The sequence below is a fragment of the Apodemus sylvaticus genome, chromosome 19 (assembly GCF_947179515.1).
Source record: "Apodemus sylvaticus chromosome 19, mApoSyl1.1, whole genome shotgun sequence".
NCBI lineage: Eukaryota > Metazoa > Chordata > Mammalia > Rodentia > Muridae > Apodemus > Apodemus sylvaticus.
Genome location: NC_067490.1, coordinates 4,633,577 through 4,659,052, shown reverse-complemented (window position 1 = coordinate 4,659,052; position 25,476 = coordinate 4,633,577). Strand labels below are relative to the sequence as shown.

The 25,476-nt window shown below is 57.2% G+C and overlaps 1 protein-coding gene across 7 annotated transcripts; it reads right to left on the bottom strand.

The window, feature by feature from the left end:
* Window positions 1–493: 493 nt before the first annotated feature.
* Hmga1 (high mobility group AT-hook 1) lies at window positions 494–6,652 on the bottom strand. Of its 7 annotated transcripts, none has more exons than XM_052163372.1 (6): window positions 6,538–6,645; window positions 6,180–6,296; window positions 3,560–3,732; window positions 1,981–2,067; window positions 1,485–1,535; window positions 494–647 (listed from the first exon to the last, which is right to left on the bottom strand). In XM_052163372.1, exons 3-6 carry the CDS (start codon window positions 3,692–3,694, stop codon window positions 597–599), a joined length of 324 nt encoding a protein of 107 aa, XP_052019332.1. In that variant the 5' UTR covers window positions 3,695–3,732; window positions 6,180–6,296; window positions 6,538–6,645; the 3' UTR covers window positions 494–596. The 7 variants fall into 7 exon arrangements, with proteins under 7 accessions (XP_052019332.1, XP_052019333.1, XP_052019338.1 ...); XM_052163373.1 differs by having other exon boundaries at window positions 3,560–3,728; XM_052163378.1 differs by lacking the exon at window positions 6,180–6,296 and having other exon boundaries at window positions 3,593–3,732; window positions 6,538–6,652.
* Between the last annotated feature and the right edge of the window lie 18,824 nt (window positions 6,653–25,476).

Sequence of the window (25,476 nt, the reverse complement as noted above, 5' to 3'; positions counted from 1 at the left end):
AGAACAGGACCTCACTCTGGAGATGGGCGTCATTCCAGGTGAGAGCAGCAAAGTGGGTGGAGCCAACACCGTCCTACTTCCGGTTGTCCAACCAAGGGGCTCAGCCAACCCAATGCGGGATCTCTGTAGGGTGGGGCAGGAAGGGCTGAGAAACCCACCTGGTGACACTTGGTGGGGGACATGCTGGGATCGAAGCATCCCTACACTGACCACACTGCTGCTGCCGGGTCAGCCAATGGGGCTTGTCAGAATGAGATGGGGCTGGGACCCCTTAAGGCCAGGGAATGCTCCCAGGACCCTCTACAGGGAAGCCAGGAACAGCAGGGCAGAGGGGACCCGCAAAACAAAGCTCTAAGGGAGGTGCGCAGCAGGCCGGGCTGCGGCTAAATGGGGAGTTAGCCTTGTCAGGAGGGGGCAGGTGTGGTGGGGAGGAGGGCACAGGGACTGAGCCTGCTCGCGGGTGTGCTCTGCAGCGGGTGCCTGGTGCGGTAGTGTGCGGTGGTGCGGGGAGGGGCCTGGGTGGGAGCGGGGCTTCCAGTCCCAGGGGAAGGCTGCTCCTTGGCGGCTAAGGAGCAGGCGGCACTGCGAGTGGTCGGTCACTGCTCCTCCTCCGAGGACTCCTGGGAGATGCCCTCCTCTTCCTCCTTCTGTGGGAGGCAGAGCAACTCAAGGACTGGCCTTCATCCTCAGCCAACACCCATCCCTCCCTCCCTCCTTCCTTCCCTGGCTCCGCTCTGCAGAAGGGGATGAGTCAGGGCTGAGTGTGCGTGACTCAGCAACCTCCACCACGCTGCTTTCATTCATAAAAATCCAAGGATTTAAAGGGGGAGAAAAAAACCACACACACACACACAGCCAGACCCGGTGCCTGAGGAAGTGGTGAGTTCTCCTGAGAGGAGGCAGAAGGGCAAGCAAGAGACAAGGACCCCGAGAGGCGAGGTGGTGCAGGGCAGGTGTGGGGCTGGTCCCAAGATGTCTCAGGGTGTCCAGTAGCTGACCCTTCCCAGGGTGGGAAGGGAGCCTGTGCCCCAGGGACTCACTCACTGGGCGGGAATGTTAGGATGCCACAGGGCCTCACAACCCCCAAAGTGCCAGGCAAACTCCAAAAAACAGCTAGTTTCCTGTTACTCATTCCTGGGCCCAAGCCAGCAGGGCCCCCAGCCCTCCATTAAGGGGCGGCTCAGGGACAGCTTGGAAAGAGCGCAGCCCCTGTAGGACAGGGTTCCCTATCCAGATCTTCACTTCCTGATCTTTCCACGAGGGTCCCTAGTAGGTAGAGGGTGTGGGGGGGGGGGGGGACACAGGACACTGTCTGAGGGTCCAATGAGGTCCCATAGCACTTCTCTCATAGTGGGAACCTGAAACTAGGAATGATTTTTCTGGAGACAAGGAATCTCTGAAGAACTTGTGTGATCCGCTTCACCGTGCCCACTCCAGGGCGTCCCTAACCCACCCCTCACCCCGCGAACAGGAGGAACACTTACCAGCTTCTTGGGTCTGCCCCTAGGTTTCCTCCCTGGAGCTGTGGTGGCTTTCTGAAGGGCCAGGGGTTAAAACAGAAGCGTAAGTCAAAAGTGCTGGGGAGACACGCTGACCCAGGACAGCCTTGGAGCCCACGGGCAGGCCCACCCAAGTCCAGCTGCTGATGCTGGCCAGCCCCCTCCCAATGTATGCTCACCCCCCTCCCCCTTCAAGAGTGATTCAGAGGATATGAGTCGTGCGTTAAAAAATAAAACAAAAACATTTTTGAGGCTGATTCCACTGTGACTCTGGCCCTCCCCACACATGCTTCGTGTCTCAGGATGAACGAAGGTGACATTCTCGGCCCAGAGCTGGCACAGGCCTTTACCCCCTCCGGCCTCTGCCTTGCCTTTTTCCAGACCTGAAAGGCTATTCCCTGCTGTCCTGGGTACCCCACCTTCCACAATTAGCCAAGACCCACAGCCGCCCGCGGCGCATGTGCAGGGGAGCCTCACTCACCCGTGTCTTGGCGGCAGCGCCTTTATTCTTGCTTCCCTTTGGTCGGCCCCGAGGTCTCTTCGGAGTTGGCACTTCACTGGGCTCCTTCTGCAAAGGCATCTGGGAGTCAGGGAAAACAGCAGCAACCAAGCCAAACCCCTGGAGGTCACCCCAACCTGGAGTCTGTAGAAGATGCAGTGCGCACACCAAACCTGCCTTGTACCCCCACTGGGCCCCTCTCCCATTTTTAGAGCAAAGAATGATAAGCCAGAGGTCCCTGGAGAGCTGTTGCCAGAGGGAACCATTGTAAGTTAGGGGCCCTGACCTGACTGACCCACTCTTAGGTTTCTGGGCTTCTGCCAATTGTCCAATGCAGTAGCTAATCTCAGCTGTGCGTGGTGGGGAACACCAAGCTAGCGGTGTCGGGAGGGAAAGTCAACAAACAGCAAGGCACTGGCCGCCTTCGCTACCGCCCACCCCTCCCGTCTGTGCTCAGGAGGCCCCTCGCCAGGCCAGAATGAAATATGGTGCTTCCCAGGCACGGGAGGCTCACTCGGTCAATCCAGGAACCCAGGAGCTAAGGCAGGAGTGCAGTGTGTTGGAGGCCAGCCTGGAACACGACCTCACTCAAACCCAAAGCCCTCTCCACAACAGCGAGGCCGGGACAGCATGGGCACCGCCGCAGGGACCTTGTTCTCCCAGTCAGGACTCCTGGTGAGGGCACACTCCGCCACTGTCGAAGGACCACCAGCAGCCTCTGCCACTGTCAAGCCAGGCAGGCGACACAGCCAACATTCCGTTGGCCAGCCAGCCTTTCCGGGACCCCTCCAGAACCAGGGCCTAAGTAAGTGGTAAGTACATGGCCAGACCTTTCCCACCCGACACAGAAACAGAAAGACCGGATGTAGGAACCCTGAGGGCAAGTGATCACTTGATTATTAGTTCAAAATCATACACAGCTACACACCAGTAAAATCCTGCTGCTGTCGGTTCCATTCTGACCAGGGCAAAAACCAAACCAAACAAAACAAAACAAAAAACAAAAAAAACAAACAAAAAAAAGCAAAAACACTTTTAGCTGGGTGGTGGCGGCAGCGGCAGCGGCAGCGCACGCTTTTAATCCCAGCACTTGGGAGGGCAGAGGCAGGCAGATTTCTGAGTTCGAGGCCAGCCTGGTCTACAGAGTGAGTTCCAGGCCAGCCAGAGCCACAGAGAAACCCTGTCTCGAAAAACACAAATAAAAAAAAGTTTGGGAGAGACTGTGAAGCAGTGGTGGCGCACACCTGTAATCCCAGCACTTAGGAGGCAGAGGCAGGCGGATCTCCGAGTTCGGAGGCCAGCCTGGTCTACAGAGTAAGTCCCACGACAGCCAGGGCTACACAGTGAAACCCTGTCTCATAAAAACAAAACTTTTAAGACACAGTCCGGTCTTTCTGCCTCCCCCTGCCTGTATGTACCCCCACACCTGAGAGCCGCCATGACCTTAGAAGCCCGAGCAGGCAGAGAGTGTAGCAGACACAGGGACACACATGCGCAGAGTCAGCTCTGCCCCCCACCCCAGCCCAAGAAAGAAAACAGAAGCAAAGCTTTAGACACCCACCTGATTCCCTACCAGCGCTGTCCCAGGACTCACCGGAGGCTGCTTGCGCGGCCTGCCCCGGCCTCGCTTCTCAGTCCCTTCCTTCTCCTGCTTGGAGGCCAGGGTCTGGCTGGACTTGGAGCCGGACTCGCTCATCCTCCTTCTCTACGTGTGGGGCAGCAGAGGGAGTCTGGCTGGGATGTACGGAGACAAGGCAGCAGTTACACAGGTGTTCCTCCACCCCGCCCCCCCAGCCCGCTGCCAGGGCGGCGCCCAGAGGCGAGGTAAGGCGGTTCTTCACTACCACCCCCTAGTCCTGCCAGGGCTCAGCCCCGCAGCTCCAAGCCTGAGACCCAGGACAAGTGCCAGAGCCCAGCACATCCTCGAGAGAGCGCGACCATGTGCAGAGCGAGGAGCGGAGGGTGTGTGAGTACCCGGAGTCTTGCTTTGACAGCAGCTGGGGCAAGGGCAGGTTCCGTAGACCCTTCCAAGCAAAAGACTGGGTAGCAAGAAGTCCTTGCCTGAGGTCCAGGACTACACTGCCTGTGTGTGTGTGTGTGAGTGCCTGTGCCCTGTACTTAAGAGATCTCCTCTGGAGAGGTCAACCAAGAGACCCAGCAAGTGTGCCCCCTGATACAGGCCCCGGGGAAGCTTCAGGCACCAACGCGGCCTGCCCTTAATGAGGGCAGAAGCCCATCAGTGATGGTACCGGGTGGGCAGCAGTCCCCACAGCACCTGAAGAGCTACCTCACTCCACGGCTGAGGACCAGGCCTCTCCCTTGTGAGCTAGCCGAGGATTGATCCTAGGGCCTCATGCGCTCGGGCTCTTACCACGCAAGCCAAAAACTCTTTCCAGAATTTAAGGCAACTGAATAATTTTGACCCAACCACCAAAAAACATTCTGAAAACTTGTGATTTCTAAAACATTTAACGGTTTCCTAATTCTCCAGCATCAAGAGACTCTCCAGATGGTGCGGACTCTGCTAATTATTCTATTACAATATTTCAAACTCGAGACCCCTTTCAACAGGGTGGCTGGGCCAGCTCCTTCATTAGCGGCTTGGTCTGTTCTCTAATTACAGGCCGTGATTAGAACTTTACAGTACAGCACAGGTCTCCTTCAAACCAAACATCAAAATTAATCAGCTAATGAGCGCTGACCTCACAGCGAGGTCTGCTGGAGGCCCTTCAGAGGGGCTCACGGGGACCGCCAGCCCCCGCCCCAGAGGCCGCGCGTGCATCCAGCTTGCCTGGAGATTCTGGCCAGTCTCCCGGACACTGTTCTGCCACCTGGTGTCTCCCCAATTCTTGCCGTTACGGACTCTAAACCACCTGCTCTGCCCAATGCCCCCATTGAATTAAGCCTGGAGTCCCTGTCCAGCGAGGCCAAGGAAAACCTCGTCTCTTCCACCTGTTTCTGAACATCAGGGAGGCCTGGCACGCCCAAGTCACATTTAGGGGTCCAAGCCCCCAGTACCTCTCTTGGGCCTCCAGCCTGTCTCTCACACTGGCACACGCTGTGGCTCAACGTGTAAATAACTATGCAAGAATGACCAGAGGAATAACATCCTGGCAAACCTATTGTTAAGGGTCCCCCCCCAACCCCTTTAAATAGCCAGAGAAGACCCCTGAGTTACCCAAGGTCACACAGCAACTTGGCAAGATGGAGGTTCTTGCGGAATGCTTACGGACCGCCACTCTGTTTACTGGGAAGCAGGTTAGGACCCTGGCGCCCTCTACTCCAGAGTGAGGGTGCCTTCGCCAGCGTCCCGGCCTGGCGGTTGTAGGCCGGCGCTTCCAGGAGCTAGGACGAGGGGGAGGGGCGCAGAGCCCTGCAGGCGCGGGAAACGGCGCAGCCCGACCACATGCACCGCCACGCGGGTGCGCCCGGCCCCACTTCCTGCCAGAGGGGGCACCCCAGCCCGCCTCGGGGGCAGGAAACCTGGTCGCAGGAAGAAAAAAAAACCCTCCCCCCCTCCACGAAAACCAAAACGGGGGGTGGGGAGGGGGAAGAAACGGGGCGTCTTAGGGACTAGTCCTAACAGAACCCAGCAAAGCAGAGGAACCAGTTTGTGGGGGCGGAGGGCAGGCCCGGCCCCAGGGGCTGAAGAGGCGCGGGGCAGGGCCAAAGGTGTGTGTGGGTGAAGCCCCAAAACCCAGGCCCTCGCTCTCCGGCCTCCTCCGCGCTCAGCACTGCCCAGGAATTGCCGAGCATAGGCCAGAGAGGAATCTCGGGGCGCCGGGCCCCTCCCCCGCACTTCTAGAACTTCCCCGGCCGAGGGGGGCGCGCGCCCACCTCCCGCCGCTGCGTTGCGCACCGCGCGCCCCTCCCCGAGGCCGGGCTCGCCGAGCGCGAGGTGCACGGGCGCCGCCGGGTGCACAAGCCGCGCTCGTCGCAGCCGCGCGCCCCCTCCCCCTCCGCGCGCCGTCCCCCGGGGTCTACGCCACCCCACGGTCGCGCGCCGGGCACCCTCGGCCTGGGAACCGGAGGACGCGGCGGTCCGCGGACGCCCACCCCGGCCCCGCCGCCTGCGCGCACAGTGCGGCCTCCCCTTTCCCGCGGCCCGCGCAAGCCCGGGGCCTGGGAATAAAGCGGGCAGCGCGCGCCGCAGGCCCCCCGGGCGCGCCGCGGACACTCACCGCGAGCTCCGCAGGCCGCCGGCTTGGCGCGCTCGGGCTGCCGGGTGCGGCGGGGCTGGGCGCAGGGCACCGGCCTGGGCTCTGCCGCCGCCGCCGCCGCCGGTCGCAAATGCGGATCTGAAACCGGGAGAGAGGGCAGAGGCGCTGAGACCGCTGCGTGCGCGCCGCCCGGGCCCCCGCCGGGGATGTGTGTCACATCCGAGCTGGGGCGAGGGAACACGGACGGACCCGGCTCCCCGGGAGGATGGCGAGGGGCAGGAAGCTGGGCACGGCCCGTGCTTGGCCTCAATAAATAATAATGTGATTAGATTCTAGACCTACAGGAAAAAAAAAGCCACCCGAGCGGCGGCGAACTCACGCCTTTTTGGAGCCGCGCCAACACCAGAAATAGCCGCGACTCGGAGTCCCAATTAGAGGAGTGCAGCCCCGGCTCAGGGGAGCTTAAAAAGAGCGACCCACGGGCTGGGGGGTGGGGTGGGGGACGGGCCCGCCCGCGCCAGCCGTGTCACCGGGGGGCGGGGCCATGCAAATGAGCCCGGGGATTTAAAAGGGCGGCCGCCCGCCAGCCGCCGCCGCGCGCGGGGAGCTCGCTGGTCCCGCGCTGTGCGCGTGCGGCGTACGCGGGCACGCGCGCCGACGGCCCTCGTTTCTCACAGTTCACAGGCAGTCCGGCGAAGGATAACCCTGTGATGGCGGCCGCGGTCCTGCTGTCAGGGACACACCTATAAGGGACCTCGCAGGGCGCGCGCCGACGCCTGTGCCCTCGGACGCCCACGCGTACCCGAGGCAGCCTCCCGCGGCCTGCACCCCGCCCCCGAGCCCACGTCGAGGGGGGCCTCTCCTTAGTTCCCCTCTGCCGCCCAGCAGGTGGCGGCGTGTGCGTCTCCGGTGGCCTCCAGGCGCGTGAAAGCCCAAGTCTTGGGAGATCCTAACGTGAAACCTGGCAGACGCCAACGGTCTAAAGCTAGTAACGGCCGCCACCCAGGTGCAAGGCTTCCTAGGGGCCGAGCGATTGGCCGGCTCGCCGCGACTCCGCGGGGAGGAGCCACGAGGGGACCTGCTGCGCGCTGTTTAGGAAGCACGAGGTCCCTCCGGTGTGACTCCCCGCCCCTGAGACTTAGGAGGTAGACAAGGGGCGCCTGGAAGCCCCTTGAGGGCAAGGGTTCGAGTTTCCCGCCTCTGGGCGCCCGGCTCAACAAAAGACTTGTTGCTGGGCGGGAGGAAGCCAAAGTGGAAAGATGGCGCGCCCTGCGGGCCGGGCGCGGGCCCTTGGCCGCACCTCCCCACCTCGGTCCCCCGAGTCGGCCTTTCCACACCTCTCGTGATGCAGAGAATTGCAATGCGGGCCCAGTGACACACGACTGTGACTCATAACTCGGCTCCCCTTCCTCCGCGGCCAGCCCTCTCCTCGGGGGGCGCGAGGGCGGTGGAAGGGGACGCGGGGGCCCAGCGTGCGCCCGGCTGGAGGCGGGGTGGGAGCTGGGGTGTGGGGAGGCGGGCCTCCAACTTTCAGGAATGCCTCAGGAATGTTTCCGGTGGGGGATGGGGACCGCGGCGGGCCCAGCGCCCCTGCCCCCCACGGGCCGTAGGATGGCGCCCTGGGCGCGGGGCAGCACGTGCTCGGAGTGGGTGGGGGCGCAGCGGGCGGACGCGGGAAGCCCGGGCAGGCCGCGGGTCCTCGATCCAGGTCCAGGTGACCCTCAACTCCTGAGGTGCCACCCTGGAGGGAGGAAGTCGCGGAGGGGCGTGCCCAGCGGGTGGAGGGGAGCCCAGGGCGCCGGGGCAGTCTGGGGGAGGAGCGGCTGCCCCTTTGTGTGCCGCCGCTGTGGGGCGGGGTGGAAGTGCGCCGCGCCCTCCATCTTTGTGGCCCGTGAGCCGAGTTGGCTGGAGGGGCGCAGAGTTGCCGCGAGCTCGCGGCGAGGTGTGGCTGAGCGCGCTACCAACGCCCACCAGCACCCGCGCATCTCCCCGTGGTACAGGCCACGGCCTGCAGCCTAGGCCACTAGGCAAGGCCGTGGTGTAGACGGGGAAGGCTGGGAATGGTCCCGCTGGCCATCTGCCCCCAACACAGCAGTGGCCCTGTGCGCACTCCGCCCCTGACCTGTGCACACCAGGGGAGCCTTCCTGAGTGGGATTCGGGAAAGCTTCGCCAACTGCTTGGCCCACTGGGAGTGAACTGGCTTCATTAGTTCTCTGGCTCGTCTCGTCCTGGTTTCCTCACTGGCTTTGTTGTTGTTGTTGTGTTTTGTTTGTAAGGGACCCAAGACCCTCTCTAGAAGTAGGCAGATAGAAGTAAATCCAAGGCGAACACATACAATGGTTTGTCTCCCTCCTGCCTGGCCACTCCTGAAACGCAAACAGTCCCCACCACCCCCCTCCCGTCCCCCAGGGTTTGACTTCCAAGTTCTTGGAGTCCTTAGACTTGGGCCAGGAACCTAAAGACCCAGTGGGAGCTGCAGGAGGCACTAGAGGCCTGAACAGGCCTGCCCTGGATCTGGAGAGTAGGTGGACGGGGTACTGGAGGCAGGCGGGGCATGAGCTCTGGGCCTGGATCTTAAGTCGTCTTCCATATCGGCTCAAGGGCAAGCACTGACCTTCAGAGATCCCGAGTGGAATGTCAGGGATCGAATGCACTCCATCCCAGGAGAGCTGACTGGTTGGAATAGCTCGTCCTTAGGAAGACAGAAGAGCTGGTAGAGGGGGTCCCAGCTAGTCTGAGACCTGTTGCTCCCCGAAGGGGACGGCAAGGGACACTCTGGTGTTCTGTGTCTTTGCTTTCCATGGAGGGATACACACAAGAGGAAGGATGAGGCGCGTCTGACTCCACAACCAAACCAGGACTCTGAAAAAGAGAACCCTGGAATGCATAGAAGGCCCTGCCTAGGTGTGGGCCTCAAACTTCAGTGGAAAAGTGACTGAGAGCCAGGTGTGGCAGCCCAGGGAAGCAGGCTTCGTGAGTTCCAGGACAGCTAGGGCTATGTGGAGAGACCGGGTCTTTAAAAAAAGGGGGAGCGGGAGAGCGTGGTGGTGCTCAAAAGGCTGAGGCACAACCAGAACGGGAGTTCTTGGCCTGCTAAGGCCCTGTAAAAGACCCTGCCCCCCCCCCCCCCAGAAAAAAGTGGTATTATGGGGCGTGCTTTTACTTAAGGCAACCCAGGAGGCAGGTGGATCTCTGTAAGTCTGAGGCCACACTCTGGTGTACATACGGAGTTCCGGGACCACCTAGTAAGATCCTGTCTGAAATAAACTTTAAAAAGCTCCTTCCTAAATAAGTAAGAAGTTGCATGTTTTAACTGTTTCGCTCAGTGATTTTTCGGACACCTTTGAAGCAGACGGACCAAGACCAAGGAGTAGGTCCGCTTCCTCTCCGGGAGAGCCACCCTCCTAGCTGTTTGTGTCCAAGCCTGTACAGCGGCGGCGGGTTTGGCAGTGCGGACACTCCGACTCACTTCCTTCCTCGGCCGTTAGCCAGGCAGACTCATCCGTACGGCAGCACGGGGCTGCAGAGTCCGCCCCGCAAGCCCCAGCGCTTGCCCAGGGCGAATGTCCCGCAGTTTGTTCACCCCGTTCTGTGGAAGGACTTCTGGACAGTCGCTGGTTCCGGCTGTTACTCGGAGTGCTACAATGGCTGTGGCAGGGCTCCCAGGGAGTAGATCTGCACACTTCTATTGGGTGCATGCCTAGGAGAGGAAACTGCTGGACCACAGGAGGTGTGTGCCGGCTTCCAGCAGGCGTGCAGGACGCATTGGAGCTACAGGGCTGCTCATCACGGCTGTGAGCTGACAGCAGGCATCAACCCGACCTAGCCCAAACCAGAGAACACAGACCCACACCAGCCAGCCTTAGGTTGGCTCCCAGTGCTGGCCCTAGGCCATATCAACCAGGTCTGGTCCATGCCAGCCGCGACTGGGGCCACTCTGACGTGAGGTGCTTGCCCATTCTCCTGCAGGCACCATCTACAGGACATCTGGTACTCTGGCAGGATCAGACCTCAGAGCCCTGCTGACCACAGGGCTGTGCAGCCAGGAAGCCTGGCCGCTAGGGGTTGGGGGGGCAGGCCTCTTCTGGTTCCAACTTTCGAGGGAAAAGCCTCAGGCAGGGAGAACAGGCGAGGAGGGAGCAGCTCTCTCCGGAGGCCTGCCTTCCTCCCTGCCTGCTGTGAGATCCAGGACACAGACGAACAGACACACAGACAGATGTATAGACACACAGACACACAGACACACACACAGTGAGAAGGACAGAGACTGGGAATATCAGTCTCCAGCAAGCGCAGCACTTATCTAAGGAAGACAGGTTGAGCAAGAACAGAGGAATGGGGGTCTTCTCTTCACCCAGTCTCCCCCACCCCCACCCCACCCCAGTCAGCAAGCAGTATTTCCACCCCAATCTCAAGGGAATGGAAAAGGAGGTGGGGCCAGGCTTTAAAACCTAGAACAGGGGAGACAGAAGCGGGCAGATCTCTCTGTGCTCAAGGCTAGCCAGAGATACACGGTGAAACCTTTGTCTCAAAAAGCGCTTAGGCTTTTGACCCTTCAGCCTAGCAGGGGGTTCTCTCCAGGCCCCTTGATCGATCAATCGATCGATCGGCGCCTGCTTGAACAGGGTGGCTACCTTTGTATACTCAAGTCACTTGTGTGGGATGTGAGGAGCTGGGCTATATCTCGGATGCACTCAGTCTGTGCTATGGGAGCACAGCAGGCAGCCAGGGGCTGCATCCGGGAAACAGACAGGTTGAGACCAGACCGATGTCCAGGGTGGGAATGGGCTAGGCTTAGGAGTGGACAGACAGGGCAAGCTGGCATTCAGACACCCCCCTCACACCACCACCTCTGAAACTAGTGCTTTAGATGACAGACAAAAGGGGGAACACCAGGGGCGCTGAGGCGCTAACTCCCAGGTGCTAGTGTTTGTGGGGTCAGAATACAGATCCGGTGACAGGCAGGCTTCCTGTCCCGGCCTTCACTGGGGCAGAGGCCAGCAGCTCAGGCCTGTTCTAGGAGGCCCAGCCTGGAGCCTGCTCCTCCAGTTTCCCAACAGTTTTGTAAGTATCCACTCTCAATCTCTCCCTTCCTGAAAGGCAAGGCCTGTTCTAGGTCAAAACCCCCAGGGCCTGCGGCCTGGCAGTAGCAGACGCACACCTTCGGTCCCAGCACTCTGGAGGCTGACACAGGCAGATCTCTACCTGTTGAAGGCCAGCCTGGTCTACATGGTAAGTCTCAGGTCAGCCAGCGATATATTGTGTACCTTTCTTTTTTTTTTTTTTAAAGATTTATTTATTTTTATATCTAAGTACACTGTAGCTGTCTTCAGACACACCGGAAGAGGGCGTCAGATCTCGTTACGGATGGTTGTGAGCCACCATGTGGTTGCTGGGATTTGAACTCCGGTCCACTGGAAGAGCCAGTGCTCTTAGCTGCTGAGCCCTCTCTCCAGCCCCCAAGGACTGCATGTCCTATCATTTGTGTACTCTGCCCAAGACGGAGCACGGTGGTGAGTGTCGGCTACCCACTGCTATTTAGTGCCAGGGCACCGTCCCTAAACCTCCAGGCAAGCTGAAGGCAAGAGGCAGCAGCAGCAGCTGTCCTAGGATGGCAGGGCTGTCCAGCCTAAGACATGAAGGCTCCGCCCCCTCGGGTCCAGCCTGAGACATGAAGGCTCCGCCTCCTCGGGTCCAGCCTGAGACATGAAGGCTCCGCCCCCTCGGGTCCAGCCTGAGACATGAAGGCTCCGCCCCCTCGGGAGGCAGCCCACCTCATCCCCCTTCACCCCCCCCCCCCAGCTGTCCTTTGTCACCATGGGAAGGCGCTATTTCTCCTGTCTTTGCCTGGCAGGTTCCTGTCCTCTTGTCGGAGGGACTGGTGGGATGCTTGATGGGCATTGAAAGAGAACATCTCTAGCTTTCAAGGTGGGCTGGGCAAGTCTGAGGTTTTGTGTTGTCGTTTGTATTAGTATTATTAGTTTTTGATTTTGTGTTTCCAAGACAGGGTTTCACTGTGTCCAGCTGACCTTAAACTTACAGATCCACCTGCCTCCGCCTCCCAAGTGCTGGGATCAAAAGCCTGCGCCACCATGGCCCAGCAAGAGGTCTCTGAAGATTAAATACCTTCTACATACTCACACACACACACACACACACACACACACACACACGTACATGTACACACGTTAGCCCCGGAGCCTTCTGAGTGCTAACAGGAACTGGGATTCTAGCTCAGGCTCTGGACTGGACCCGCCACGCTGTTGCTTTAGACACCCACTCTCTTCCCTGTGGCTCTAACTTGGGAACAGGCCCTGGGGTTACAGGTGAGTCTCACATGGTCTTGACCTTTTTTCTTTTTGTCTGTTCCCCCCCCCCCCCTTTCTTTTAGAGATTTATTTAGGGAGTTGGAGAGATGGCTCAGTGGTTAGGAATACTGACTGCTCTTCCAGAGGTCCTGAGTTCAGTTCCCAGCAACCACATGGTGACTCACAACAGTCTGTCATGGGATCTGATGCCCTCTTCTGGTGTGTCTGAAGAGAGCAATGGTGTACTCATAAAAATAAAAATAAATCTTAAAGAAAAAAAGATTTGTTATATGTAAGTACAGTATGGCTGTCTTCAGACCCTCCAGCAGAGGGTGTCAGATCTCATTACAGATGGTTGTTGAGCCACCATGTGGTTGCTGGGATTTGAACTCAGGCAATCAGTGCTCTTAACCACTGAGCCATCCTCCAGGCCTGTCTGTCCCTTTAATAGCTGTGTCTAAGAACAGACGTGACGGCACAAGCCTTTAATCCCAGCACTGGGTAAGCAGAGGTAGGCGGATCTCTGAGTTTCTGTCCCAAAGCCAGGAGGACTCCAGAGCGAAACCTGGTCTCAAAACAAAACAAAATAAAAAAAAAAAACAAAACCACCCGCTGTGGGCCGGGCAGAGGCGGTATTATCCTGGGAAGCAGACAGGACCATGGATTCTGGCAAGCCTAAGTCTTAGAACTGCTGTCTCTCATGCCTGTGGGGAGAGCCCTTCCCCTGAGCCCTCTGCCTCCCGGAGTGAGGTTCCTGCCACCTATTGAATTCAGGGCCCGTGTGTCCCCTAGACTGGGGACCCCAGGCCACCTTGAATCTTCACCCTGAACCTTTCTCAGTCAAGAAAACAGCCCTGGTCTCTGTTTTGGGGGGTGGCCTGGAGGGATTGGGGAGGGGGGTCCTGCCAATCAGGTTGTAGAAGCAGGAGGTTGTCTAGTCAAACAAGATGGCAGGTGTTAGGAAGGGAGCAAGTTGGCTGTGGAGGGACCAGCAGGCCTTGTGGGGTGGGGGTGGGGCAGCTAGCACACTCCGGGACATCCATTACACCTCCTGGGCTTTGGTTTCTTCCTCTTCAACCCCAGCAGCTGGACATCAGGCCCAAGGCGACCTTAACAGTGAGCGTGAGTATGGAGAATGGATGGAGAAGGGGAGGCCTCCTGAGGTCTGGGGGAGGCCGGTAGCTGGGAGGGGCAGTAAGGGAGGGGGCTAGCTCCTGGTAGGAGATGGGGTGGGGGTTGGAGCTGTGCAGTTCTCTGGCCTGGAGCAGGGAGCAGAGAGCCCTGCTGTCCCATCACCCTGGTCTCGCGGTGACTTCCCGGACCCAGTCTCCCTCGAGACTGGACTGGCTCAGGCAGCCTCTTCAAATTTTCCTTTCTAGGGACCTAACCACAGCACCACAGATGAGTGGCTCTCCAAGACAAAAGCTCCTGGAAGCAGGCAGTGGGCTCTGGGCTTGAGCTAGCCCACACCGGGGATCCCCCACAGGCCTAAAGCATCTGGTGGGGCCTCTAGGGAGAGATGGGCAAACAGAGAACGCAGGGCTTGTCATGCTGACACTGGCCAGACACTCCAGTTCTTGTGGGCAGTGCTAGGCAGGGCCGGCCCTACAGCCAGGTTTCTGGGTCACCATCCAGGGTGCCCTGCCAGTTCCCAGGCCTGGGCGAGGAGGAGCACGTGCGCTCTGCCTCTGAGGCTCACGCCCCTCTGCTGCCTTTGTCCTTGTCCTTTGGGGCGTGTTCCCATCCCCCACCTCTAGTCTGGCGGCAGCCTCAGCCCTGAATCCAGGGGCCCCCAGGGAGGGGCTAGGTGCTGACCATCTGAGAGTTCCTTGGGTTGGTAGAACTGATGTAAAAAAGACTCACAGCCCCCTACCAACAGTGACCTCTCTTGGCAGGCGCCTGCCTCTCCACCCCGTCCCTGGGTCTGCCCACTGTTCAGATGGCCCCTCTCCCGGAGGATTTGCTATGGAAGGCAGAACAGAAAAAGAGTGTCCCATAGAGATAGAGATTGCCCACCTCATGTCCCTGCTCAGACAACGTCTGTCTGAAAAGGGTGTCTTCCCCTGGGAATGTGCATCCCTTCCCAAGATTTCAGTAAGGCACACAGTCAGGCCGAGACCCAAGAGTTAGTGCATCTTGCAAAGGATGGGTAAAAGATCCGGGGGCCAAGGTGGGGTGGAGGTTGGGGCGCCTTAGGCTGCCTTGGTGTGGGTGTCTTAGGCAGCTGGGGAGGTGGGATAAACCTCCTGGGGGACCTTGTTGCTTTGGGGACCCCACCCCCACCATTTAGAGAAGGAAATGGGTCCAGCGAGGATCAGGCCAAAGCTGATGGCTCTAGGGATGCCAGGAATCCTGTGACCCTGTCCCCACCACCCTGGCCAGTGCTTAGGGTCAGCCTCCCCCTCAGGCCTTTGACCCTTTATTGTCCTTGAAGAGGGAGCTGCTCTGGGTGCCCAGCCTTCCGGCTGGCGTGTTCAGGCTCAGCTCTCTTCCTCCTGCCCCGTGGGTCCCAAGGACCAAGCTCAGGTTGTCAGGCTGTTGGCAAATGTCTTCACCAGCTAAGGTATCCATCTCCTGCTCCGCGAGGCAATTTCAGGCTTTCTTTTTCTTTTTTTTACATTTTGTTGTGGCTGCTAGAATGTTTAGATGTGATATCTCTGTCTCTCTCTCTCTCTCTCACTGTCTCTCTCTCTCTCTCACACACACACATACACACACAATCCTAGCACTTAGGAAACTGAGGCAGGAGGGTTGTGGCAAGTTTGAGGCCAGCCAGGAATACATACATGACGCCTTGATTAAAAAAAAACAAAAAACAAACAAACAAAAAAACCTATAAGCAATAGGCAGTCCCCAGTTTTAATCCCAACCCACCTAATCCTTACAAAGGCAACGTGGTGTACAGAGTGAGTTCTAGGCCAGCCAGGGCTACACAGTGAGACCCTGTTTCCAAAACAAACCCACAAACATTGTATACTAGGGACATCGAAGCAGGCAAAATACTCACACACATAAAATAAGCAAGTCTTTTAAAAACAAACTGAACTAAAAAAGAACATTGCACATTCCTTGGGTGAACCTGGCTCCCTTCTGCTGTACAGTAGCTGGCCTGGCTAATTCTCCGTATTTATAGCTTGTCAGTGCCGTCTCCGAGCCCGGAATGCCTGCTCCTTTTGTTGTTTGAGACAGGATCTCACTAGGTATTGAAGACGGGGCTAGCCTTGAACTCACAGACACCTGCCTGCCTCTGCCTTCTAAGTGTGGGAAACCCCTGTGCAGTAGAACATCTGCTCTCAGCAGCCTAAACACACCTTGTTCACGGTCTTAGCTCGGGTTCTGAAAACCTGGCACCTAGTAGGTGTTCAGAATTTCCACCATTGAAGGGAACAACCCGGGGGCGGGGGAACAGGGTGAGGAACTTTCACTGCCCGCCCTGGCACCGGGTGACTTGGAAGACTGTCGAGGGTCTTTCCTATACTGCCACCCTGTGGCCAGGCCTGCTGGAGCCATGCTGTGTCCTCGGGCGGCTGGGGTGGCCGACCCCGCGCTCCAAGTGCCTGGGCATCAGGAGCTGTAGGCTCGGTGCCCGTGGCCCAGGCTCACACGGGGTCAGTGTGTCAAAGGGACACGGAGCACACTTTCTCTTTCCCCGTGATTCCATCACACTGCGAAAGCCCCTTCCGCAGGGACTTCCCTCCCCGCCTGACTCAGGCTGCCTCACGCCCGGTGACTCAGGCAGGCGCCTTGCCAGCCCAGCCCCACATCCTGCGTTGCCCGGGCCAGACAGATGGCCTGAGCCAGGGACAGGGGCTGGCAGGAGCCTCCCCGATCCCCAGCGGAGACCCAGCACAGCCCCAGCTAAAGGAAAACATAAGCTTGGCGCGGTGCCGCCGGCCTGTGATCCCGGCACTCTGGAGAATCGAGAGTTCAAGGCTGTCCCCTGTTCTACATCAGGTTCAAGGCCGGGCTGGGCTGCAAGAGTGAAATACAAAACTGTAATAAAGACCATGGCTGGGTGTGAAGGCACAGGGCCTGACATTCCAGGTCTAGACAGGGTCAGAGGATCCCTGCCTGCTGTACATTACGAATTCCAAGGCAGCCAGGGAGCATAAATGGTCACACGAAAAAGACAATACAGAGATCGAACTCCAGAAGGAACATAGTCATCGGGGCGGGGGCGGGGACGGGGGGATCCGAAAAGGGAATAACAAGCAACCTGTTACACCAGACGGACAAAAGTCAAAGGCAAGACCAGAAGGAGCGGGCCAGCGTTCGGGGAAGGACTCGGGTGAGCATCCATCGGAGGACCCGACCGGATGGATGCAGGCGGTGCGGCCACAGCGGACCCACACTAGCCTGTTTCCTGCCTCCTGCTGACTTCGGGGCCTCCCCAGGGAGGCTGGCAGGAACTCCAGCCCAGAACCTCACTTTCAGCTGTTTTCTCTGTCCTGTCAGCTGTAGAACCGGTGGACCCTGGAGAGGAGAGACAGCCGCAGAACCGCTCTGGTCCTAGGCCTGGCTGCTGCCCCATCCTTCCCCGAGGGCCGCTCCAGGACCCAGCGACCTTGCAGTTTCCATTGGAGGAGCAGGCGCTTCCTGGGATGGGGCAGGTCAGGGAGGAGGCAGGCAGGACAGCTTCTCAAGCGCCAGGCAGGGTCCTGATGTGGCAGAGCAACAGTCGGACGAGGCACCTACTTTCCGTGTAGCTGGCGGACAGCTGGGTCAGGCACACAGAGGGGGTGTCATGTTCTCAAGGCCACGCAGGAAAGTGGGACCCCCTACCTACCTACCTACCCGGTTCTAAATCGATCTCTCTAAACCTTTCCTGGAAACGGGTGTGTGTGGCTCAGTGCTGAGAGGTTGGCTAACCATGAAGCCAGCTGCCAACCCCAATGGTTCAACACCAACGCCAGTCTCCAAGCTGTGGGAAGGGGCATCGCCTCTGGGAAAGCCATGGAGGTCGGGGAGCAGAAGCCTGGAGCACCTCAGGCAGGATTAGGAAAGGATCTTGTATCCCAGAGTCCCACCATCATAGTCGAATCAAGAAGGAGAAAGGTCCACAGAAGAGGGCCTGAGGTGAACTGTGGTGGAATGCTTCATAAGTACCAGACATGAGAAGACGATGCCAGAGCCCACAATTACAGGTGGTCACAGGCGACCACAGGCCTGGGATCCAGGGACGATGGCACACCAGGGTGTTAGCAGCCAGCACGTGGAGACTCTAGAGGCAAAGACGGCTTAGGACTTCATAACCTCCACTGGCCTTGTGTTTCTGGCTGTTTTCTGGCCTCAGCCTCCCAAGGGTTGGGATTCCATTCATGAGCCAACATACTTGACTTCTCTTGTTATTTCTTTCTTTACTTATTTAATAATTTTTTTTAAAGATTTATTTAGTAATCCCAGCACTCTGAGAGGCAGAGGCAGGCGGATTTCTAAGTTCGAGGCCAGCCTGGTCTACAGAGTGAGTTCCAAGACAGCCAGGGCTACACAGAGAAACCCTGTCTCGAAAAACCAAAAAGAAAAAAAAAGAAAAAACAAAACAGAAAAAGATTTATTATTATATGTAAGTGCACTGCAGCTGTCTTCAGACATTGAAGAAGCAGACGTCAGATCGAGTTTCAGACACACCAGAAGAGGGCATCAGATCCCATTTCAGATGGTTGTGAGCCACCCTGTGGTTGCTGGAATTTGAACTCGGGACCTTCAGAAGAGCAGTCGGTGCTCTTAAATGCTGAGCCATCTCTCCAACCCTTATTTAATAATTTTGAAGGAAGAGTCTCATGTAGCCCAGGCTGGCTCAGACCTGCTTATTAGCCAAGGCGGGCCTTGAACTCCTGAACCTCCCTCCTCCACACCCTCAAAGCCGGGATCGTAGCCCTGTACCGTGCCCAGTTTTATGTAGTCCTGGGGATTGAATCCTGGCTTCATGAATGCTAGTCAAGTGCTCTACCGACTGAGCCCCGCCCAGCCCTTGGCTTCTATGACTTGTAAGGGCTCCAAAAAGGAAGAGGAAATGAGGCCTTGGGTGTAACAAAATGTCTGCTTCAAGCACGCAGGGTGGAGATGGGACTGGGCAATGCTCTCTGAGGTCTCTTGGGACGGTCCCTGCTCCCCAGTCACTTGTCGCTCGCCTTAGGTGCTTCTGATACCAAATCTCATCCAGAAGTCAGCAGTGATCCCGGGTGAAGAGCTCACCATACCCGACTCTAGCCTCATCTTTTCTGGTTGTTGTTGTTGTTTTGTTTTTTTAAAGATTTATTTGTTGTTATGTCTAAGTACAGTGTAGCTGTCTTCGGACACGCCAGAAGAGGGCATCAGATCCCATCACGGATGGTTGTGAGCCACCATGTGGTTGCTGGGATTTGAACTCAGGACCTCTGCCTCCCTGGGATTAAAGGCATGCACCACTGCTACTTATGTTTGTTTGGTTTTTGGAACAGAGTTTTGGAACTGTGCAGCCCTGGGTTATCCTGGAACTGACGCTGTAGACCAGGCTGGCCTCGAACTCAGTGATCCGCCTACTTCTGCTGCTGAGTGCCAAGTGCTGGGATTGAAGGTGTTCCTTCCTTCCTTCCTCCCTCCCTCCCTTCCTCCCTCCCTCCCTTCTTCCCTCCCTCCTTTCTTCTTCCCTCCCTTCCTTCTTCCTTCCTTCCTCCCTCCCTCCCTTCCTCCCCTTCCTCCCTCCCTCCCTCCCTTCCTTCCCCCCTCCCTCCCTCCCTTCTCCCTCCCTCCCTTTCTCCCTCCCTCCTCCCTCCCTCCCTCCCTCCTCCCTCCCTCCTCCCTCCCTCCTCCCTCCTCCCTCCCTTCCTCCCTCCCTTCCTCCCTCCTTCCTTCCTCCCTTCCTTCCTCCCTCCCTCCCTTCCTCCTTCCTTCCTCCCTCCCTTCCTCCCTCCTTCCCTCCTTCCTCCCTCCCTCCCTCCCTCCTCCCTCCCTTCCTCCCTTCCTCTCTCTTTCTTTCTTTCTTCCTCTTTTATTTTTTTGTTTTTTTCGAGACAGGGTTTCTCTCTGTAGCCCTGGCTTTCCTGGAACTCACTCTGTAGACCAGGCTGGCCTCGAACTCAGAGATCCGCCTGCCTCTGCCTTCTTCCCCAGCGCTGGGATCAAAGGTGTTCGCCACCCCCCCCCCCCCCACCAGCTCAGTCTTCGTGTGTTTGCGATCTGAACGGCATTATTTTATACCACTGATTAAACAGTGAGAGGAACGGTTACTGGGCAACTGTGCAGGAGAGGCCGCCTCTGTCCCGCGCCCAGCCTCCCTCCTCTGAGTACCAAGCGCTCTTGTATTTTTAGCTGAGCATGTGGCACAATTTGGCCCTCAAAATAGATTGTTTCCTTGCCTTCCCTCGCTAGATATGGTCAGTTAGAAATAAGCAAGGTGTTTCTAAGAGAAAGACATGTTTCCGGCCATTATTCCTCTCCAGTGGCTAGAAGGGGGCCTGGAGCCAGAGCAGAGGCAGCTGCTTCAAATTGAGAGCATTCGGGGGTGGGGGGTGGGGGGTGGAGGGGGGAGCAGGGGGGGAACGCATCACTGAGAGAGCAAGGGCCTGGGATCCTGGCCCTGCGGCGCACCAGGCTTACGTCGGCTTTGGCTGCCTGTGTCTTGTTGAACGTGAGAGAGAAGTGACTTCTCTCAGGTGGGATCCATTTGTTCTTCACAGCATCGTAGCGTCATGCCATTCAGGGAGGGGGGGCATGAGTGTGTGTCATCATGGAGGCTGAAGTCTCAGTAATTAAGAGGGCCTGGGGCACTATGGGAAGTGGGGTTAAAGGGCATTGCTTGAGTTTCCAGTGGCAGGGGCACCTTCCTGAGGCTGCACATGACCTGGGCCCGGTGTCCAGCAGAGAGGGGAGGCAGAGGAGCAGGCCCCGAGAGAGGTAAGCTGGCGTTCTGCAGCTGAATGTCCTCAGGAGGTGACCTGTGTCCTCCAGAGCGAGCGCTCCCAGACACCAAGCGAGGCAGGTACAGGACGGCTGCTGGGGCCTCGGGAATCTGGCGGGATCCATGGGTCACTGTGTGGAAGGAACAAGGAGCCAGCAGGGTGAGGGGCCCTGCGGAAGCTGTTGCCTGACAGCCATAGGTGCCCCACGTGGGCAGGCAGAGCCTTGCCCGGTGCCCGACGCCTTACTAGAGGGAGACCCAGTTCCAGAGACCCAGTTCCAGGGTCAGGGCAGGCACAGAGCGGCCTGGTGGTTAGCTCTCTAAGTAGCCTGTGAACTGCCCCAGCTGGGACAGCCTAAGGAGCAGGCTGTGTCCTGTCACTCTGGGTCACACACCTGGGTTGTGTTACGATCTTCCGGAAGGTGACACATACTGCAGGCTCTCACACAGCGCCCCTTACCACTGGCCCTGGAGTTGCTCAGTCAAGCTTAGAGGCCGATGCCCCCCGGGGTGGGGGTGGGGGTGGGGTGTCTGTGCCCGCAGCCTCTGTGGCAAACTTCTGATACTTGACACACCTGTGTCAGGTTTGCCCAGGTTAGCCTTGCTTCTTTTTTTTTTTAAGATTTATTTATTTATTATATTATTAGATATAAGTACACTTGTCACTGTCTTCAGACACTCCAGAAAATGGTATCAGACCCCATTACAGATGGTCGTGAGCCACCATGTGGTTGCTGGGATTTGAACTCAGGGCCTTTGGAAGAGCAGTCAGTGCTCTTACCTGCTGAGCCATCTCTCCAGCCCTGAAATACCTGTCTTAATCCAAATACCATTACTAGCTTGCTCAAGGCGCTTGGATCCTCCCTGGCAATGCCCCCACTGGGACCAGGATATGGTGTCCCAGCCTACACCTGTGTCACCACAGCCCAGAGCCAGAGCATGAGGTGCCAAATGTCACGACCTTGCGGGTTGGGGTCCAGACCCCCTGTGAGCAAGCCCCAGGTGTGCGCTTCCTCTGGGTGTCCTCCATGCATGCCATCCTCAGGCCTTCCTCCCTAGAAGGGCGAGGCCCAATGCTGAGCTCCTTTTAGCACCACGCGGGGACGCCAGGGACTCTGTGCCCCCTTGGCTTCGCCACAGCACCCGGGCCAGGAGCCTTACAGACACAGAGCTCAGAGCTACAAAGGGCAGGGGTGGCCTGGACCAATTCCTGTGTCTGGGAGGGAGGGCCACAGAGTCTCTTAGCAAGGCCTGTGGTAATGTCCTCGGGCAAATGACTTCAGCCATGAGGCAATGCATCCTCCTCTGTAATGAGGCCAGGGGTGAGGCCCTCCAGCCCTGATGAATCAAGTAGCCCAGCATCATTGAGAACCAGGATGCCAGCCATGTTTTCCTGAGGGTTCTAAGATGGCTGCCAAACACGAGGCCTAAACAGTTTGGGGTACAAGAAGGAAAAAGAATTTTTCCTAGAAGCAGCTCACAGTACGTCCTGCGTTATCCTCTCCACACTCTTCCGGTCTGGCTCGACCCCCTGAACCACGCCCCTAGTCGTGGCCCCGCCCACTCAAGGCGGTCCCGCCCAGGTGTGCCTGTGTCCCCTGCGAGCAGGGGCCCTGTCTACCCTTTGCTCAAGATTCTCTCCAGGGAGGCTGTGGAGCCAGCAGCAGCCTGGGAACGTGGCGTTTCCTTCCTGGTCGGAAGGTGAATTGCCTTAGGACTTGTATAAAAAGTTCAGGTTCCCTAATACCTAGGTGCCCCACCGCAAAGCAGGCTGGGAAATGTAGTCTTTAGCTGGACAGCCACATGCTTAGCTAAAATTCCCATCTCTCTGGAATGGGAGGGAAGGGTAAAGGGGCCTTTGGCACACTGCCTCCCCTCCCTGCCACAGTTAGCTCAGAGATCTACCAAGGGATGTGGAGGTCGGCCCGTGGACCAGGATGTAACCCACCACTGCCCTGGTGATGGTCTTCCTGCCGTGAAGGAGAGCGTGGACTAAACCTCTGAAACTGTAAGCAAGCCCTGAAACAAATGCTGTCTCTTGTAAGAGCCCCTTTGGTCATGCTCGCTCTTCACATCAATAGAACACTGACTAAGAAAACATGCTTCTCTGGCTGGAGAGATGGCTCAGCAGTTAAGAGCACCGAGTGCTCTTCCAGAGGTCCTGAGTTCAAATCCCAGCAACCACATGGTGGTTCACAGGCCTCTTCTGGTATGTCTGAAGACAGCTACAGTGTGCTTACAATAAATAAATAAATCTTTAACAACAACAACAACAACAACTTCTTAAAAAAGGAAAGATGTGCTGTAGCTAGATGGGGCCAGGTAACCATGGACGGAGCATGGGAAGAAACAGTCCGATGTGGGTGTGGCCGTTTCCTCTGTCTCTCCTAGTTACTCTGCTCATTCGGTTCTTTGTTCCAAAAGATCGTTTTATTTCATAGGTTTGAGGGCTGCCTGCGTGTCGTGTGCGTGTGTGTGCGCGCGCGCGTGTGCGTACGTGTAGTACTCACAGAGCCGATGTCCTTAGATCTCCTGGAACTGGAACTATCTGTATCTGCTGTGTGAGTTGTCTTGTAGGTGCTGGGAACTGGGTCCTCTGCAAGAGCAAGCAGCTTCATAGCCGCTGAGCTATCTCGCCGAAAATACGATTCTTTATTGTTGTTGTTGTTGTGTTTTTTTTTTTTTTGTTTTTTGTTTTTTTTTTTTGGATTTGGTTTTTTCGAGACAGGGTTTCTCTGTGTAGCCCTGGCTGTCCTGGAACTCACTCTGTAGACCAGGCTGGTCTTGAACTCAGAAATCCGCCTGCCTCTGCCTCCCAAGTGCTGGGATTACAGGTGTGCGCCACCACGGCCCGGAGGAAAATATGTTTCTGAAACTCTCTCCCTCTACGCATCCATTTGAATAATGCTCACGCCATCAGCAGTAATGGCCGCTAATAACACAGTAATTAAACAGTGTGTTCCACGCGTATTATCCTCATAGTGAAAATATAAACGGGAGCCAGGCGTAGCGGCCAGTCCTCTGGCCACGGCAAGCTGAGGCGGAAGCTGGCGGTAGACGCAGCTCAAAAACTGAAGGGAAAACTGGGTAAGTCACACAAGAGGAGCCACCCCTGCTGTGTTAGGGACCGCACCGCACCGTGAGGGCTCTGTCTGTCCCAGGCTCTGGGGCTGGTGGGTGCCTTCAGCAATCAGCCCTTACGTTTGTATATTCCTTCCTTCCTTCCTTCCTTCCTTCCTTCCTTCCTTCCTTCCTTCCTTCCTCCCTCCCTCCCTCCCTCCCTCCCTCCCTCCCTTCCTTCCTTCCTTCCTTCCTTCTTTCCTTCCGTCTTTTTTTTTTTTTTTTTTTTTTGAGTCAGGGTCTCTCCGTGTAGCCCTGGCTGTTCCAGAACTCACATTGTAGACCAGGCTGGCCTCGAACTCAACAATCACCTGCCCCTGCTTCCTAATTGCTGGGCTTAAAGTACACACCAGCAAGGTTAGGCTGGGGCCCCTATTCATTCCCTGCGCAGGCTGGGAAGCCCCGTCTGCCCTCCCGCCTCCCCCCATCCCCATCCTGCACAGACACCTCCCCCGCCCGCTTGGAGGAAACTCGGGGCTCTTATCTCCCCGCTTCCCGTTTCCGGCAACCCACCCAAGAGTGCCCCAGAGGATGGCTCAGTTTTTGACCAGGAACCGACACCATCCCAGCTCCTAGCTGACAGTCCGCACTCCTTGCCTAAGCTCTATAATACCCCCTTGCCTTAGCTGGACGTGTGACCTCGCTGACCTCCACCTGTGAGATCAGTGAACCCGGTCGTTATTCTCATCTAATCTGGTCCATATCGGCATCATGGAGGGAGAGAAAATGCCCATCAACTGTGCCCATCATTTTTGTGTTCTAAGTGTTGGCATTGAATTTCTCACACTCCTGCCTCCTGTTACCTTACGGGTAATCATAAAGGTCCCCACCGTCCCTGGTCTGTGGGGTCTGTGGGGTGCTGGGCTCTAACCCCAGGCTTGTGCGCTACGCAGACCCTGCACCAGCAGAGCCCTAGCCCTAGTCGCACGATAGTCGTTTTGTATTTATTCTGACGCAGGGTCTCACTCTAACTTTTTATATGTACTTCCTAATGTAGCCCAGGCTGGCCTTGAACTCATGGTCATCCTCCTGCTTCACCATCCTGAGTGCTGAGACTGTCATTTGAACTACCAATCCCAATCCCAGCTGATCAGAGGATATTTTACTACAATTCATTATTATTATTATTATTATTATTATATGTGAGTGCACTGTAGCTGTCTTCAAACACCCCAGAAGAGGGCATCTGATCCATTACAGATGGTTGTGAGCCACCATGTGGTGGCTGGGATTTGAACTCAGGACTTTCGGAAGAGCAGCCAGCGCTCTTAACCGCTGAGCCATCTCTCCAGCCCCTTCTATAAATTTTTATTTGGAAACATTTCTCTTTCACGTGAAGTGGAAGCACTTTGGGGCAAGCCCTAAACACGTGCTTACGCTTGGTGGGGCGTCAGGAAAGCCTTTCCCAGAGATGGCAGCTGCTGACTCTTGGAGGATGCCAGTCCACACTGCTCCCCGGCAAGTGTGTGTGGATTCTGAGCCCACAAGCCCGGCTCCCTGCCGGGTCCCCACCTCATCCCGGCTAGCAGCCTTACAGCCCGCACTGCTCCCAGCCAGCGTCCTGGGAGAGTGTGGTGTTTATTAAAGGGCACATCATAAAAACGTGTTAATTTGAAACGGACATGTGTGCTATGGAAAGCTGACATCAAGGGCCGGTTGCAGAGGTCCCCAGCCCTGGGAGGCGTTGGGGACAGGGGCGGCTTGGGCTAATGAAGAGCAGGCTGCCTCCTGCCGCTTGGTGGGGGTGGGGCTCAGCGTGCAGGCTGGCCTCCTCTGCCCAGGACACTGCGATTGTGCGCAGCTGCTTTATTGGCTGCTGTTGCTGATTTAAAAAAAAAAATTAATCATTAGCTGGGCACGTACCTTTAATCCCAGCACTTGGGTGGCAGAGGCAGGCAGATTTTCTGAGAATTTGAGTACAGTCTGGTCTACAAAGTGAGTTCCAGGTCTACACAGAGAAGCCCTGTGTCCAAAAAAACAAAACAACAATGTTATCACTGGGAAAAAAAC